Below are 14,992 nucleotides of genomic sequence, written 5' to 3'. Positions count from 1 at the left end.
AATCACCCATAAATCCATATGACCCAGAATTTTTGGTTGTTAGAAATTAAAAGTCTTGTTTTAAAAGATTTTATTTATGTATCTTTAAAGAGGGGAAGGAGAGACAGAGAGAAACATCAATGTATGGTTGCCTTTCATGCATCCCCTGCTGGGAGTTGGCCTGCAGTAAAAGTCTTAAATACACTAAACGTTTTAGTAGTAAATCAACCCCCTTTTTTGACTTGGCCAATAAGTTTGTTATTGTCTTTGTGTGAAAAGAATCATCATAGAAAGTTGTGGGTGGTTTATTTGTTCCCAGCAGTCTGTTCCTAAGCTCCGAGGAAGTTTGTCTCCTCCCCAGCCGCCCGATCTGTCTTCTGCTGTTAGTTTGGTTTTGTGTTGGACATATAAATAATCATAGTGCAGACACTTTCTAGTTTTATTCATGACCTTTCTTAGGAAAGAAAAATCAAATGTGTACAGTTACTTGGGAATGCATTGTGTTAACAAACAGCCTGTGGAATTTCAACAAGGCTAATTACTTAAAAATTATTCGTCCATATTAAAAATATTTCCATTGTTAATCCAACCCGGTGGCCCCTTAACTATAGTACTCCCTTTTGTTTACAGTTGCCTTGTTTATTGATAGTGTGCCAGGCACTACAGTTGGCCTGGGGATTCAGAGATGAAGTCAGTCCCATGTCCTCAAAGCAAACTTCCAGTGTTTCTATATACTCTGGCATCTAAGTTGTTTATATTTCTCTGGATTAAGTAGTGCGCTTTCATTAAATACTTGTAATTCGGGATTGTAACATATCAAGAAAGGCCTTTGTAGTAATCTAGATCATTTGGAAGCTGTGATATTTATTAAGCCTTGAAAGTTCCTAACGGAACTGAAAATCCTTTTCAGTAATATAGGGAAGGACGTCCTCTCCCTTGGCACAGGGCTCTTTGTTTCCTAAACCTGAAAATGTCTGTGCTCCCTGGCATCCTCTCTCTGTTCTCACATCCCCTAGCTTCTCGACTGAGATGTTTTCCTTTGTCACCTAGGGCACTTGTCCCTTTCTGTCAGCAGGGCCTCTGTCTCGCTCACCTCTTATCTCTAATTCTCAGGACTAAACAAAATACAGGCACCGAGTATGAAATGAATAAATGAACCTCATTAGGAACAGTGTCTAAGCCTTATCTCCTATACTTTTTGTTTTGCTTTTCTGTCTCCAGGAATAATGTCACTTTATGATTGTAGGGACCATGCCTAAATTTTTATCCCTGTAACTTTAGGGCTTAGCTCAGTGTTTGGTAAATAGTAAGTGTTCAGTAAATATTTGTTTTATTGGAGAAGCCTGTGCAGGCTGGGTGGGGACAACCTGGCTGTAACTTTTGGTCTCCTTCCCATTGTAGCAGAGGCAGAAGGGGAAGGAAGGGGAGCTGGTGTGAACCTCGGCCCAACGCCGAGGTTCATGTTCATGTTTCTGCCCACAGAGGGCAATTAACAGGCAGCAGCGGGTATCCAGAATTGATGTAATAAAGAATTTCACTGTTCTTTCTTACAAAATGTTTTAAGATCATGTTCACTTACACACTCATGCACACCCTTCCTTTAGGTCAGGACGGCCCTTTACCATGTATTAAATGCTGTGGGTCACTATACGTAGAATGCTGTGCCAACAGAAGCGGGTACTTGACCTAGCTGGCTTCTTGGGTATGTGATGTGTGAGGGGCAGTCTGGAATCATTTCTTGGAGCATTTTAACACATCTGAATAGAATCTTGAAAGATGAGGGGTTGCGGAGAGAAAGGGAAAAGGCTGGACTGGTGGTGGACCAGGTGGGAAAGCGGAGAGGAGAGGAGGCCGAACAAGGAGGTAGGGGCCAGATCAAGAAAGGTCTTCTGCTTCTGGATCTTGTCCTAAGGCAGGAAGAGATCATTAAGATCTCCATGGGAGATCATTAAGTATGTGGGGGTTCTCAGTTTTTCTTGTTAAGTACTGCCAATGCTCTACAGAGCAGGTTGGAGGTGGACAACTTTGGAAACAGGAAGAACAGTTTGGAAGCTGATGCTCTTGCCCAGACGAGAAATCGTACGGCAGAATCAGTGAACATGGTACAAACTGGGAACATTTGCAAGAAAGCTGGGGAGTTAGAACTCAGCCTTGTTTCATGCACCGTGTTTATCTTCTCCCAGTTTGCAGGCTTGTCTTTTCACTTGTTTGTGTTGTCTTTTGGTGCATGGTTTTTAAAATTAATATTGCTGAACTTATTACTTATTTCCTTTGTGTTGTACTCTTTATGTATTGTTTAAGAAATCCTTCCCCACCTTGAGTTCATAAAAATCTACTGTTTTATGGTTTTGGTTTTTCTTAGAAGTATTTAAGTTTTACTTTTCATATGTGGTCTTTAAGCCACTGGAGTTCAGTACGTTACATGGCGAGGATCTAATTTTCTTTTTTTCTGTATGAATAAGCCATTTTCCTAGCACTGTTCTTTGAGTCTTCTGCTTTCCCTCCCCAGTCTGTAGTGCTTCTCCTGTTAACATGCTAAAGTCCCATATAGGCTTGGTCTGTGTCTGGGGTCTTCCTCTGCTGCATTGTCTGCCCTTTTACCAGTACCTCCTATTTTAATTACTGTGGCGTGTAAGTATAAAGCTTTTTACAAACCTGCAACCTAAGTATGTGCCCTGACCAGGGATGGAGCCCACAGCCCTTCGGTGTACAGGACAGTGGTCCAACCAACTGAGCCACCAGCCGGGGCTGTTGTGAGCACATTTAGTGTGTGTTTAAACCATTAATTTTTTGAACAGATATTGTACAGTATGTTGTTGAGAAACATATGTAATTGCTTTCTTGATTTCTTTCGGAGCATTTTTTTAAATAGATGTAATCCATATGCACACAATTCACCCCTTTACAGTGTACCTTTCTGCGGTTTCATTACCCCCAAAAGAGATCCTGTGTTCAGTGATAGTCATCCTCCCTCCTCCAGCCCCCGGCAGGCTCGGGTCTTTCTGCGTCTACAGACTTTTTCTGTTCTGGACCTTTTGTATAAGTGGAAATGTACAATAGGCAGCCTTTTGTGAGAGCTTTCTTATTTAAATTGAGTAAAATTTATAGATTAGCAGGGCATTCTGCAGGAATGTTACTGCGTCTTTTAGAAAGTATGGCTGAAATACAGTGCCTTAGTAGGGGGAAAAGAAGAGCACATACCACCAAGATTTATTTCTGCTTTGTTTGCATTGTTTAAGCATGAGATTCACATTTTACTTCTTCATTTATTGAAGAGAGTGGCCAGTTTTATGCTTTTGCTTAGTTCCTTAGTGAGCAAGTGTCGTGTAGCAAATCCTGTTGTAGAGGGTATCTCCTGTTGACACATTTTGGGTTTTTTTTGCATGGACAGAGTGAGAACACTGATTTGGATGCATGTTGTCAGGAATTGGATAAAAATGACATGATTTACTTAGTATCTGAGTGGATAAGTGAGTAAAATCATGTGAAAATGCAAAGGGAATGTAATCTCATCTGAATTATCTTAAAGCAAATAGATTTTAATGCAGAAATTAGTCAGCAGCCTAGAGTTCGTTTTAAAAGGCTACCTCGGAAAGTACCTTTAAGTCGAGATACACAGATAAGGTTTACTAATTTAAAACATTTCTCTTACATACTCTAAGCCCTTTGTGTCACTTGGAGACTTTATATTTTATTAATATAATAGCTGAAAAATAGTTCAGAAAAGAAAATGTTTTCCTCTAAACCAAAGCATTGGTCTTTCAAAGGGTTAGCCTCAACCCAATGTAGTACACCTCTTTAAATGATTTGAAAGTGTGACTAGCAGCCTTTTCAAACCTTGTAAAGGAGACAGCCTAAATTTTTACTTAAAAAGTCATAAGGAAACTAAAAATTGTTAAGTACCTCTAGAGTTAGTATCATTATGTAATGGCCTCAAAGTCAGAGGTCCAAGCTTTTGCATTATTGCGGGAATTTAAGGAATTCGTGGGGGGAATGCTCAAATTTTAGTCAAAAATAATTAGCTTTTATACCACTGTGGTTAAAACTTTTATGGATAGCTGTAACTATCCACTGTATAACACTTGGATGGTGTGAAAAGCACTTTCTTTTATTTGTGGATAAAATAGTAAATCTTGTAATCTGATAGGGCTTTTGTTCCCTCGAAGGATAAGATCATCTAAAGACAAATGGAACAACCACTTCCATTTGTAAAGTTGTTTATATTTTCTTGACAAAAACTGCCAAGCAGGATCCATTTTGTTTGAAAGACTGACATAGAGTTGTGTAGTCACTGTACCAAATTCAGTTATTGTTCTTTGTGTGGAGCAGAGCTAGGTTAGATGCTATCAATTTTAGCTGCTTTTAGTGAATAAAAGATAAACATTGTCGTTGATTTCCTTTTTGGTAGTATAGAGGTGTGATCAAGTTCTTAGAACCAGGTGGTTGACTTTTTTTCCATAACCCCCACCTTCGCACTGGATTTTTTTACTGTTGTTAAACTGTAAAAAGGCTCGTGATGGAAGAATATTGATTTTTTTAGTGTATTTGCATCTTGTTCATCCTTGATAGCAAATTGTGTTTGCTGATCTTTAAATGTGTGTGTTTGGGCTCTTTAAAAATATTCATCTCCCGCACTTGTGTTTCCCTGCCACTGAGTCAGCTCGGACTCCTGGTGACTGACTCTCTGAGGGAATGCGTGGTGTCCACAGCGCCCTGTCCTGACCCGAACGGCCCTGCTCAGCTCTGTTGGACTCATGCCTGCGGCTTCTTTGATGGAGCCAGTCCATCTCACATCTGGTCCTTCTCTTTCTGGCTGCCTTCTGTTTCTCCCAGCAGCATTGTCTTTTCCAAGGAAACCTGCCTTCTCACGGTGTGCCCAAAGTAGGACAGCTTCAGTTTTGTCATTTTTGCCTCCAGTGATGTTTCAGGATTAGTTCACTGTAGGATGCACCGGGTTGTCTTTCTGGGGGTCCAGGGTATCTGTAGAGATCTCCTCTAACACCGTATTTCAGATAAAGCACTTTTCCCCCCATCAGCCTTCTTTCCTGTCCAGCTTTCACATTTGTACCTGGTAATTGGGAATCTGAGGGTGTGAATAAACTTAGCCTCGGTCTCTAATGACACATCATTCATTGCTGCTTGCCCTTTTGAATCTTAGACTCTTCTTGATTTCTTTGCTCCTTACTTCCATAAAGGATGAATGGCTAACACTTTTAAACAGGCATGGTGAAGTAGAATAACATAGCTTGAATCTTTTTTAACAATACACTGTTGTTACTACATTATTAACAATTAACTAATTTTTAAATTATGAAAGCCAAATGGGCAATACAGATCACTCAGATCGTATAATTAAATTAAAATGTGAATAGAACACAGAATCAAAAAGAAAGGAGTCTCTTGTAAAACCCTGGCATTAGGGGATTTCAACGTTTTTCCTACAGTTCAAGCATCATTTTCAAGTTTTTTTAAATAGAGGCTCTGGTTTCACTCTCGATAACTATGTACCAAAAATAATGGACCATATTTTTTAAAAAGTTAACTCCTCCCTCCCATTATTTTCTTTGTGTAGATTTGAGGGGAAAATAATAAAATGAAAATCTCCCTCGAATCTGTCATCAAGACGTCTTCGTTCTCAGTCATTAAAGATGAGTCATGGCTGGAGAAGTTTTCGGGCGGGGCGGGGGGGGGATGTGCGTGTAGGTACTGAATTCATTTTGATACGGGATCTGATTTTTAAACATTAAGTGATCATCTAGTTAGAAATGAGTGCATTAATGTATTTGATAGTTTTATCTTGTTACACCTCAAAGAATGTATACTTGAGCTTGCCATTATATACTGAATTTAGATTTTTTTTTGCTTTAAAACAAAATGACCCTCTAATTTTTCAACAGTATATCTTAAATTTTTCTTTTTAAATGCTTTGCCACAGAAATCTTCAAAGAGTAAAAATGCCAGGTTTTCAAGAACCAGCCGAGCTGATTCATTACTGCAGACTGTGTGCGTGCCTTCTATTCCTGTTGCTATAGAAACACATGCAGACTGTGGATTTATCATAAATCATGAGACATGTTTCTTGGAACAGTTCACAGAAAGAAACATCTGGATCCCTTGTTTATCCTGGGGCGAAGGAAGGCTGCCCTCTTCTTCTCTGTTGAAATCACATTACATTCTGCTAATTATTTAGCTGTAAAAAGTTTAATGTTGATATATCACGTATGCTTGGCATTGTGGTATTATTGATTATATATCTATTTTAGTATGATTGATTGTAATAGAAGAGGTTTGGGAAATAAAGATTGATATTCATGCCAGTTCAGCTAACTATGACTGAAAATGCTATGGTGGATGCTTCCCTCTTCTGAACTTCAGATTTACAGTATTAGTGACATCAGGGTTATAAATAGATGTGCTTATACGGAGTTTTTCTATCTTTTGGCCTTTCGTCAGGTTAATTCATTTGACCGCATGCCAGTTTTTTGGTGCTTCTAGCCTTCGTGGTTAGCCCAGGACTAAGGGGAGTCTCAGTAGTCAGGTGAGCGGCCGTCAGGCAGAGTTGGCCGAGGATATTACCTAGGAGACTTTAACTGCATTTGTATTCTGTTTCATTCTCCATGGAAAGATCCTCAACAACGCTTTAAAGTATTTCACTTATATGTAGTAACTCCCTTAAGTTTGTATTGTTCAGTTTAAAAGATTCCTTAAACCTCTCCTCCGAGTGCTGGCTTTGTGTTTCTGGAGAACATGGATGAAAAAAAATTACTTCCTGCTCTTAAGAAAACCACATAAACAGGTTGTTTCATGATTAATTCTAAGAGTCCTGCGTAGTGTATCTTAATAACACAGGAAAGTTACTCAGACTACCCTACAGCTTAAATTAGTACTTCTTGGAGATGACTTTTTGAGCTCAAAAAATGGTTAAAGGTCAAGCCCCCCCAAAATACACACATATATGTCAAAGGGCATATTAGGCACCAGAGATGGCATTAGTAAAAGGGCACAGTGGTGTAAAATCAGTGTGTGTACAGTAATTCCCTGTGATTTAACATCGCTGGTGCACAGAACTGACTGGGGGTTGGAGAAGTAGAGCCCTTGCTTGGAGGGCCTGATGGGCTCGGTTGGTCAAGGTGCTAGGAACGATTGAAGGATTTTAATAAGGAAAGTGTTTGGGTTAGATTAATCAATTGAGTAACCTAGGAATGTATTTAAGGGGTAGGTGGGTCTGAAAACAGAAATAGGCAGTTTATATGACAACTTAGAACCATTTCTGATTTCAAAAACTTGAATAATGATGTCAACATGAGGAATTTTGTTGTATAAAAAATATAAAGTTTTCTGTTACGGAGAAGAGACTGGTGTTAAACATAGAAAAGTCAGTCTATATATATATAGAAGAGCACGTAATTGTATAAAGTAGAATCTAGCAATATATATGGTCTACCAAATAGAATTGTTCATTTTGAGAATTTGTTAAACTGACTTAAACTAGACATTTAAGATATCATGCATACTTAATTGGTATGTATAGCCTCAAGCTGTTCATCTGAACCATGTGACATGCCTTTTTTCTTTAAATTTAATTTCTAAGATTTTACTTAAGGATTCTATAAACTTCTCTATTATCATTTGCTGCATGAATAAGTTGGTAAATAAATAATAGCCTTAAATCTTCAGTTGACAATTTTTAACTTTCTTTCTTTAGAATTGTTTAAAGACAGCTTCAAAAAATTAAGAAAAAGTATTTATTGATTTATTTATCTTTAAAAAACCTAGAAACATTGGTCAGAGGAAGAATTTGTGACAAGTTACTTGCCTTTGGTGGGTTCATTTACTTGGAAGTGAGTGCATGTTAGAATGGGCGGAAGACTAGTGTGGTTATGTAGTCTCCCGCCAAACTGTTAGCTCGGAGGAGTGGCATTGTGGAAGTGTGAAGTGCGAATATTTTGTGTTCATTGCTATTTACTGTACATACTTAGGGCCTGGAGGAAATGAGCTTACTCTGCCAGCCAGTGCTTCGCAACAGAGCACCTGTGTTTGACTTCTCCGTTAACAGGAGTCTGACTGCGTGCAAGTTACTTAATCCTGCTGGCCTTCCCTTTTCATTTGTAAAACAAGGGTAGTGCTAGTATTCCCTCAAAGGGGTGTGATGAGGAATAAAATAATATAACAGTTGTGAAGCATTTAGGATAGTATTGACACATACTCAAATGTTAGTCATTATTATTACTTTAGTTATACAGAAAAATTAAAATATGGTCATACTTCGGTACTCATCGGCTTCAGAACTTGTGGGACCCTGCAGTCATTGCATTTTGACGAGGAGAAAATGTTTCCACACTCAGCACAGGACTCGTCACAGTTGTAGAACTTGTGTGAGTCACAACACCATCCTGCAGGAGAAAAAGCTTCACGGACTGGTACTCATCACTTTCAGCTCTTGTCATGAGTTCTGGAATGAATTAACAATGAGTTCCAAGGTACCACTGTATACCATCTTTATCAGGGATTTATTGAGGACAAAGGTAGAATATTTGATGTCTTGTGCTAAGTGGTTTTAAAATTAGTGGCTTAAAAACACCTAAATCCACATCCTGCTGTCTTGCATGGTCTGAGTTCTTTCTTTTTTTTTTATTTTTATTTTTATTTATTTATATATATTTTAAAGATTTTATTTATTTATTTATCTTTAGAGGGGAAGGAGAGAGGGAGAGAAACATTAATGTATGGTTGCCTTTTGTGCGACCCCTGCTGGTAGTTAGCCTGCAAGGAACCGGCCTACAACCCAGGCATGTGCCCTGACTGGGAATCGAACCAAGATCCTCTGGTTCGCAGGCCCGCGCTCAATCCACTGAGCTACGCCAGCCAGGGCCTGAGTTCTTTCTTAATGAATATTGTTTTGCTCAAATGTCTGTTACAATGGTAACACTGTTTAATTCTTTTTTTTGTTATTTTTTAATTTTCAATTTAATTTTATTTTTTATTAATTGTGTTATTACGATTGTCCCAATTGTCCCCTCTTTGCGCCCCTCCACCCAGCACCCCCACTCCCTCTGGTAATCTCCCCTCCTTTGTTCATGTCCGTGGATTACGCATGTACGTTCTTTGGCTACTCCATTTTTTTTACTTAACATCTCCCTGCCTATTCTGTAACTACCAATTTGTACTTCTTAATCCTTCACCTTTTTCTGCATTCCCCTAGACCCCGTCCCACTGACCACCATCCCAGTATTCTCCATATCTGTGATTCTGTTTCTGTTCTGCTTGTTTGTTTAGTTTGTTTTTTAGATTCAATTGTTGAAATTTATATATTTATTGCCATTTTAACAATCATATTTTTTACCTTCCTCTTTTTCTTAAATAAGTCCTTTCAACATTTCACATAATAATTAGTTTGGTGACGATGAACTCCTTTAGCTTTATGTTGTCTGGGAAGCACTTTATCTGCCCTTTCATTCTAAATCATAGCTTTGCTGGATAGGGTAGTCTAGGTTGTAGGTCCTTGCTTTTTATTGCTTTGAATACTTCTTGCCAGTCCCTTCTAGCCTGCAGTTTCTTTTTAGAAATCAGCTGACAGTCTTGTGGGAACACCCCTGTAAGTAATTGTCTGCTTTTCTCTTGCTGTTCTTAAGATTCTCTTTCTTTAACCTTTGACATTTTAATTATGATGTGTCTTGGAGTGGGCCTCTTTGCATCCATCTTGTTTGGGACTTGCTATGTTTCCTGGACTTGCATGTCTATTTCCTTCATCAAATTAGGGAAGTCTTTCATTACTTTTTCAAATAGATTTCCTATTTCTTGCTCTTTCTCTTCTTCTGGCACCCTTATGATGCGAATGTTGGACTCCTTAAAACCTCCCAGAGGTTGCCTAGACTGTCCTCATTTTTTGGATTCTTTTTTCTTCTTGTTGTTCTGATAGGTTACTTTTTTGCTTCTGTATATTCCAAATCATTGATTTGATTCTTGGCTTCATCCACTCTATTGTTGTTTTCCTGTAAATTGTTCTTTTTTTTTTTAAAGTAGTTTTTAAATATTTTATTTATTTATTTATCTTTAGAGGGGAAGGAGAGAGGGAGAGAGACATCAATGTATGGTTGCCTTTTGTCCGTCCCCTGCTGGTAGTTGGCCTGCAAGGAACCAGCCTGCAACCCAGGCATGTGCCCTGACTGGGAATCGAACCGCGATCGTGTGCTTCACAGGCCCGCGCTCAATCCACTGAGCTACACCAGCCAGGGCTAAATTGTTCTTTATTTCAATTAGTGAATACTTCATTGAGGACTGGATCTTTTTTATGTGGTTTAGTTGAGCATACTTTTTAAAACCAGTGTTTTGAACTCTGCATCTCATAGATTGCTTATATCCATTTTGTTTAGTTCTTTTTCTGCAGTTTTGTTTTCTTTTTTCATTTGGGCCATGTTTCTTTGTTTCCTCACTCTGGCGGCCTCCCTATGTTTGTTTCTGTGTACTAAGTAGAGCTGTTTTGAGTCCATGTCTTGGTTGCATGGCCTAGTGTAGTAGGTGTCCTGTAGGGTCCAGTGGCACAGCCTCCCCTATCAACTAAGCTGGGTACTTGAAGTGCGCCCTTCATGTGGGCTGAATATACCCTTCTCTTGTAATTGAGCCTTGATTTCTGTTGGCAGGTCAACAGGAAGAATTTACCCAGGCCAGTCAGCTGCAAAGACTGGCTGTAACCACTGATCACCATCATCTGTCTTCATGGTGCGAGGTCAGGGTGGTGGTGCTCCATTGGGGTCTGTAGCTGTCCACTGGGTGCACAGGCTCTGGAGTTTTCCAGGTGGTATAGGCCAAGGTCAGCCCACACCTGTGTTTTGCTTCGGGCCACCCTGACTGGCCTATAAAGCAATCTGACATGGCTCTTACTTGTGCTTGGCCTGGAGATTCCCAGGCAAAGCCAAGCTGTGAATCTCGGCTGGCTGCTGCTAGTGCAGGTTCTGGGGCCACTTAGCAAGAGGTATGGGCACAGGGGGCTCACTGAAGTTGGCTGTTGCTTGTCTGATAGGATTTAGGAAACTTTGAAGCATGAGTAAAGACCACCCATTTGTATAGAAAAGGCTCTGTTAACAACTTGGGTAGGCTAGTAAGTTGGGTGGGGTGGAATCTTGGGGATCTCCAGGGTGGGACAAACACTGTTAGCCAGGTTGATGGAGTCTTAGATATGGCACCTGCCTGCCAGCTCTGAGACTCTGTGGGGAAGGGTTCAGAAAAGGGACAATGGCCTCTGCCCGCCGTTCAGTTTTGGAGAAAGCTGTCCTTAAGCTGTCACCTTGATGCTAGATACTTCAGTTCCTCCCTGAATGCCACTGGTATCTTTCAAGCTGCTACTCTGGTGATGGAGCTTGGAGGTATTGAGTCTGAGTAAGTTTATTTGTGGGTTAGGAGGAACTGCTTAGGACTCCAGAAGTTTCTTCCACCTACTCAGTCCCTGCTGGTTTTTATAGGCAAAGGTTTTGAGGACATGGCTTTTTGGCACTGGAACCCTGGGCTGGGGGGCCTGGTGTGGGACTGGGACTCTTTGCTCCCAAGATATCCTCCCGAATTTTTATCCACCACATGTGGATGTGGGACTGGCCCAGTCCATGTCTCCAGCCCTCCTACTAGTCTGGATGAGTGTGGTTTCTTTAATTCCGTGGTTACCAGACTCCATTCAACTCAGTTTCTGATGGTTCTGAGTGATGGTTGTTCTATAATTTAGTCATAATTTTGATGTGGTTATGTGAGGAGGAAGCCGTGTTTACCTATACCACCATCTTGACTGGAAGCCCCCTGTTTAATTCTTAGTCACCTCCTGTTCCACAGTGTTCATACTATTTTATGAGTCCTGCCCATAAAATCTTCTCCAGGCTATTATACTCTTGTAAATGCCTTTAGGTCAGAGTTCAAGTTTTTCACAAAATCTGTTGCCTGGTATTGTACTCAATAATAATAGCCAATAGGTATTGAGCTCTAACTATACGTAGGCACTGTCTGAAGTACTGCTTCACAGATTAATTTTAATTCTTACAACAACCCAAGGTAATTAGAAAATTATAAGTACGTATCTACAGTTTCTTGATAAGGAAACAGATTTAGGGAGATTGAAAGGCGCCTCAAGTGTAAGCCTTGGATGTGGGTTTTGGATCTAGCAATTTGATTCTGAGCCTCTGCTAGCTAGGGAGCCCCCTAGTGCTGGGAAGTGTTAACTGAGATGCCAGGCAGCCTGTCTGCTGTTGGGAGTTGGCTGCCAGACTCCAGTGATGATCAAAATCACTATAAAGGAATTTAGTTATAGTCCTAACATAGCTTTTTAAAAAAATGATCAAAACTGCTTTCTTGATTGCATTATTTTATTATTTGGGGGGATGGTATGAAAAAGTGTGGCTCTATTCCCTTTATAGTAGTTTTAACAGTGTGGACCATTTGGCTTAGTTGGTCTAAATATGTCAGGTGTCAGGATTTAGTGCAAGCTTTACCGCTTCCCCTGATCAAATTATTTATTTCCCCAATTTTTTATTTTTCTCATTTTCAAAACTTTAAGAAAGTTTAAAGACTATTACAATCCACACTTGGATTAGCCAGTTGCTAACATTATGCCTCCTTGATTTTGCTCTAGGTGTCTTGCAATAAGATTTTATTATTTTTGTAATAACAAAAAGGACCACTGGACAGAACGTGAATGATTTAAAGGAAGCTTTATGGGACCTAATTTATATGTGTCCATAGTGCTTACCCATATTTTTCTGACTATAAGATACACCACCTTCCCCCCTCCAGTTTGGGAGGAATAATGGTTGTTAATATTGCTGTTGAGTTCTGTTTACATTTACATTGGTGAAATATTATGTTATTTATGTTATTTAGTATTTTACCACATTTTTTGCTTCAAAAATTTTTCCCTATTTTCCTCCTTTAAAACCTAAGTGAGTCTTACAGTTGAAAAATACGATATATTACAAATAGGTTTATCGTAAGAATGATAATCTCTGACTTGGGAAACAAAGCTATTTTGCATGTTTGCAAAGAGGATGAAATTTGTTACTAAAGTTACTGTGAAAGCAGTTGAGTTTTAAGCATACAAGAATTTAAGATTAAAAAAGTGTCTCTCCTGTGACACAATTATATTGGCTTCCTGTTTTAAAAACATTTAGTGTCTCTGCATACCTGGATATGAAAATTGGGTTCAGAATATTTTAAAAATTGTATTTATTTACTTTTAGAGAAAGGGAGGGAGAAAGAGAGGGAGAGAAGAAACATTGGTGTGTGGTTGCCTCTCCCTCACCCCCAACTGGGGGCCTGGCTTACATCCCAGACTTGTTCCCTGAGTGGGAATCAAACCAGTGACCATTTGGTTTGCAGGCCGGCCCTCAGTCCACTGAGCCACACCAGACAGGGCTGGTTCAGAATATTTTAGTTTAATCCTTTTTCAATTGATTTATCCCCACTTGTGAGGATATTAACACCTTTTAATTTCCTCTTTTAAAACTTTAGGCCCGATGAGAGAAAGGGAAAGTTAAGGATGCTGGAGCAGAACAATGGATTTCTCTTTCTCTTTCATGCAAGGGATCATGGGAAACACAATTCAGCAACCACCTCAACTCATTGACTCCGCCAACATCCGCCAGGAGGATGCCTTTGATAACAACAGTGACATTGTTGAAGATGGTGGCCATACACCATACGAAGCTACCTTGCAGCAAGGCTTTCAATACTCACCCACGACAGAAGATCTTCCTCCACTCACAAATGGCTACCCACCATCAATCAGCATGTATGAGACTCAAACCAAATACCAGTCCTATAATCAGTATCCCAATGGATCGGCCAATGGTTATGGTGCAGTTAGAAACTTTAGCCCCCCTGACTATTACCATTCAGAAATTTCAAACACAAGACCACATGAAATTCTGGAAAAACCTCCTCCTCCACAGCTCCCACCTCCTCCTTCGGTACCACAGACTGTGATTCCAAAGAAGACTGGCTCACCTGAAATTAAACTAAAAATAACCAAAACTATCCAGAATGGCAGGGAATTGTTCGAGTCTTCCCTTTGTGGAGACCTTTTAAATGAAGTCCAGGCAAGTGAGCACACAAAGTCAAAGCATGAAAGCAGAAAAGAAAAGAGGAAAAAAAGCAACAAGCATGACTCATCTAGATCTGAAGAGCGCAAGTCACACAAAATCCCCAAATTAGAACCAGAGGAACAAAGTGTAAGTTGAAACACTTTTTGAGAAATTTTGTAATATTTCACATTTACTGGAAGTCCTAGAGATATTTTTCAGTTTTCGTCTCTTTAAATATTTCTGATAACTTATTGTAATTCCTAGCAAGGAGCTTTGGATATCATACATAGGTGCTGGGAAAATATTTGTTATACCATTAAACGGAAGCCGTATTTTAAAAATGTGGGACTAATCACTTGTTTCTGATGTTTCTCTGTCTAATCCTTCAACTTTATTTTTATTTGCTTCTAATAAACTTGTTTCTGGAGAGGAATAGAAAGGGCAAAGAGAAAATGGTTAATATTTTTAAATTAATTAATTAATTTATTTTTTGAGAAAGGGGAAGGGAAGAAAAAAGAGAGGGAGAACAATATCAGTGTATGGTTACCTCTCATGCACCCCCTACTGGGGATCTGGCCTGCAACCCAGGCATGTGCCCTGAGTGGCAATTAAACCAGAGACCCTTTGGTTTGCAGGCTGGCACTCAATTCACTGAGCCACTGCAGCCAGGGCTAATTATTATATTTTTTATTAAGTTAGACCAACCTTTGCCAGTAGATCCTAGACTTAGCACTCATTACTAACATGTTTGCTACAAAATAACCTGAAGTAATAAAGGAACTCTTTGTTAAAATCAAAGCTTGTTTTTATACATATTGATTAAAACTTCAAGTGGAGTTTTTATAAAAAGCCATTTTTCTTACATAACTTAAGATGCATGCTGCTGGAATTTTTTTTTAATCTTGCTTTTCATTTGATTGGTTTAAATCAGGAGTTAGACAGAGACCACATGTTGT

At 39.4% G+C, this 14,992-nt stretch overlaps 1 protein-coding gene across 6 annotated transcripts in view; it reads left to right on the top strand.

Annotated features, from left to right (window-relative positions):
• Positions 1–14,992, top strand: part of NSD3 (nuclear receptor binding SET domain protein 3) — a 111,475-nt gene that overhangs the window by 15,077 nt on the left and 81,406 nt on the right. For all 6 annotated transcript variants that reach the window (XM_037055381.1, XM_037055379.1, XM_037055378.1 and 3 more), the window contains exon 2: positions 13,465–14,183. In XM_037055381.1, the coding sequence (XP_036911276.1) occupies positions 13,509–14,183 (675 nt within the window). In that variant the 5' untranslated portion in view covers positions 13,465–13,508. The remainder of the gene's footprint in view (positions 1–13,464; positions 14,184–14,992) is intronic.

Source organism: Sturnira hondurensis, unplaced genomic scaffold (genome assembly GCF_014824575.4).
Source record: "Sturnira hondurensis isolate 20B ecotype Veracruz unplaced genomic scaffold, ASM1482457v3 Scaffold0008640, whole genome shotgun sequence".
Lineage (NCBI taxonomy): Eukaryota > Metazoa > Chordata > Mammalia > Chiroptera > Phyllostomidae > Sturnira > Sturnira hondurensis.
Note: the sequence above shows the minus strand (reverse complement) of the source record. Positions and strands in the feature narration are given on the sequence as shown.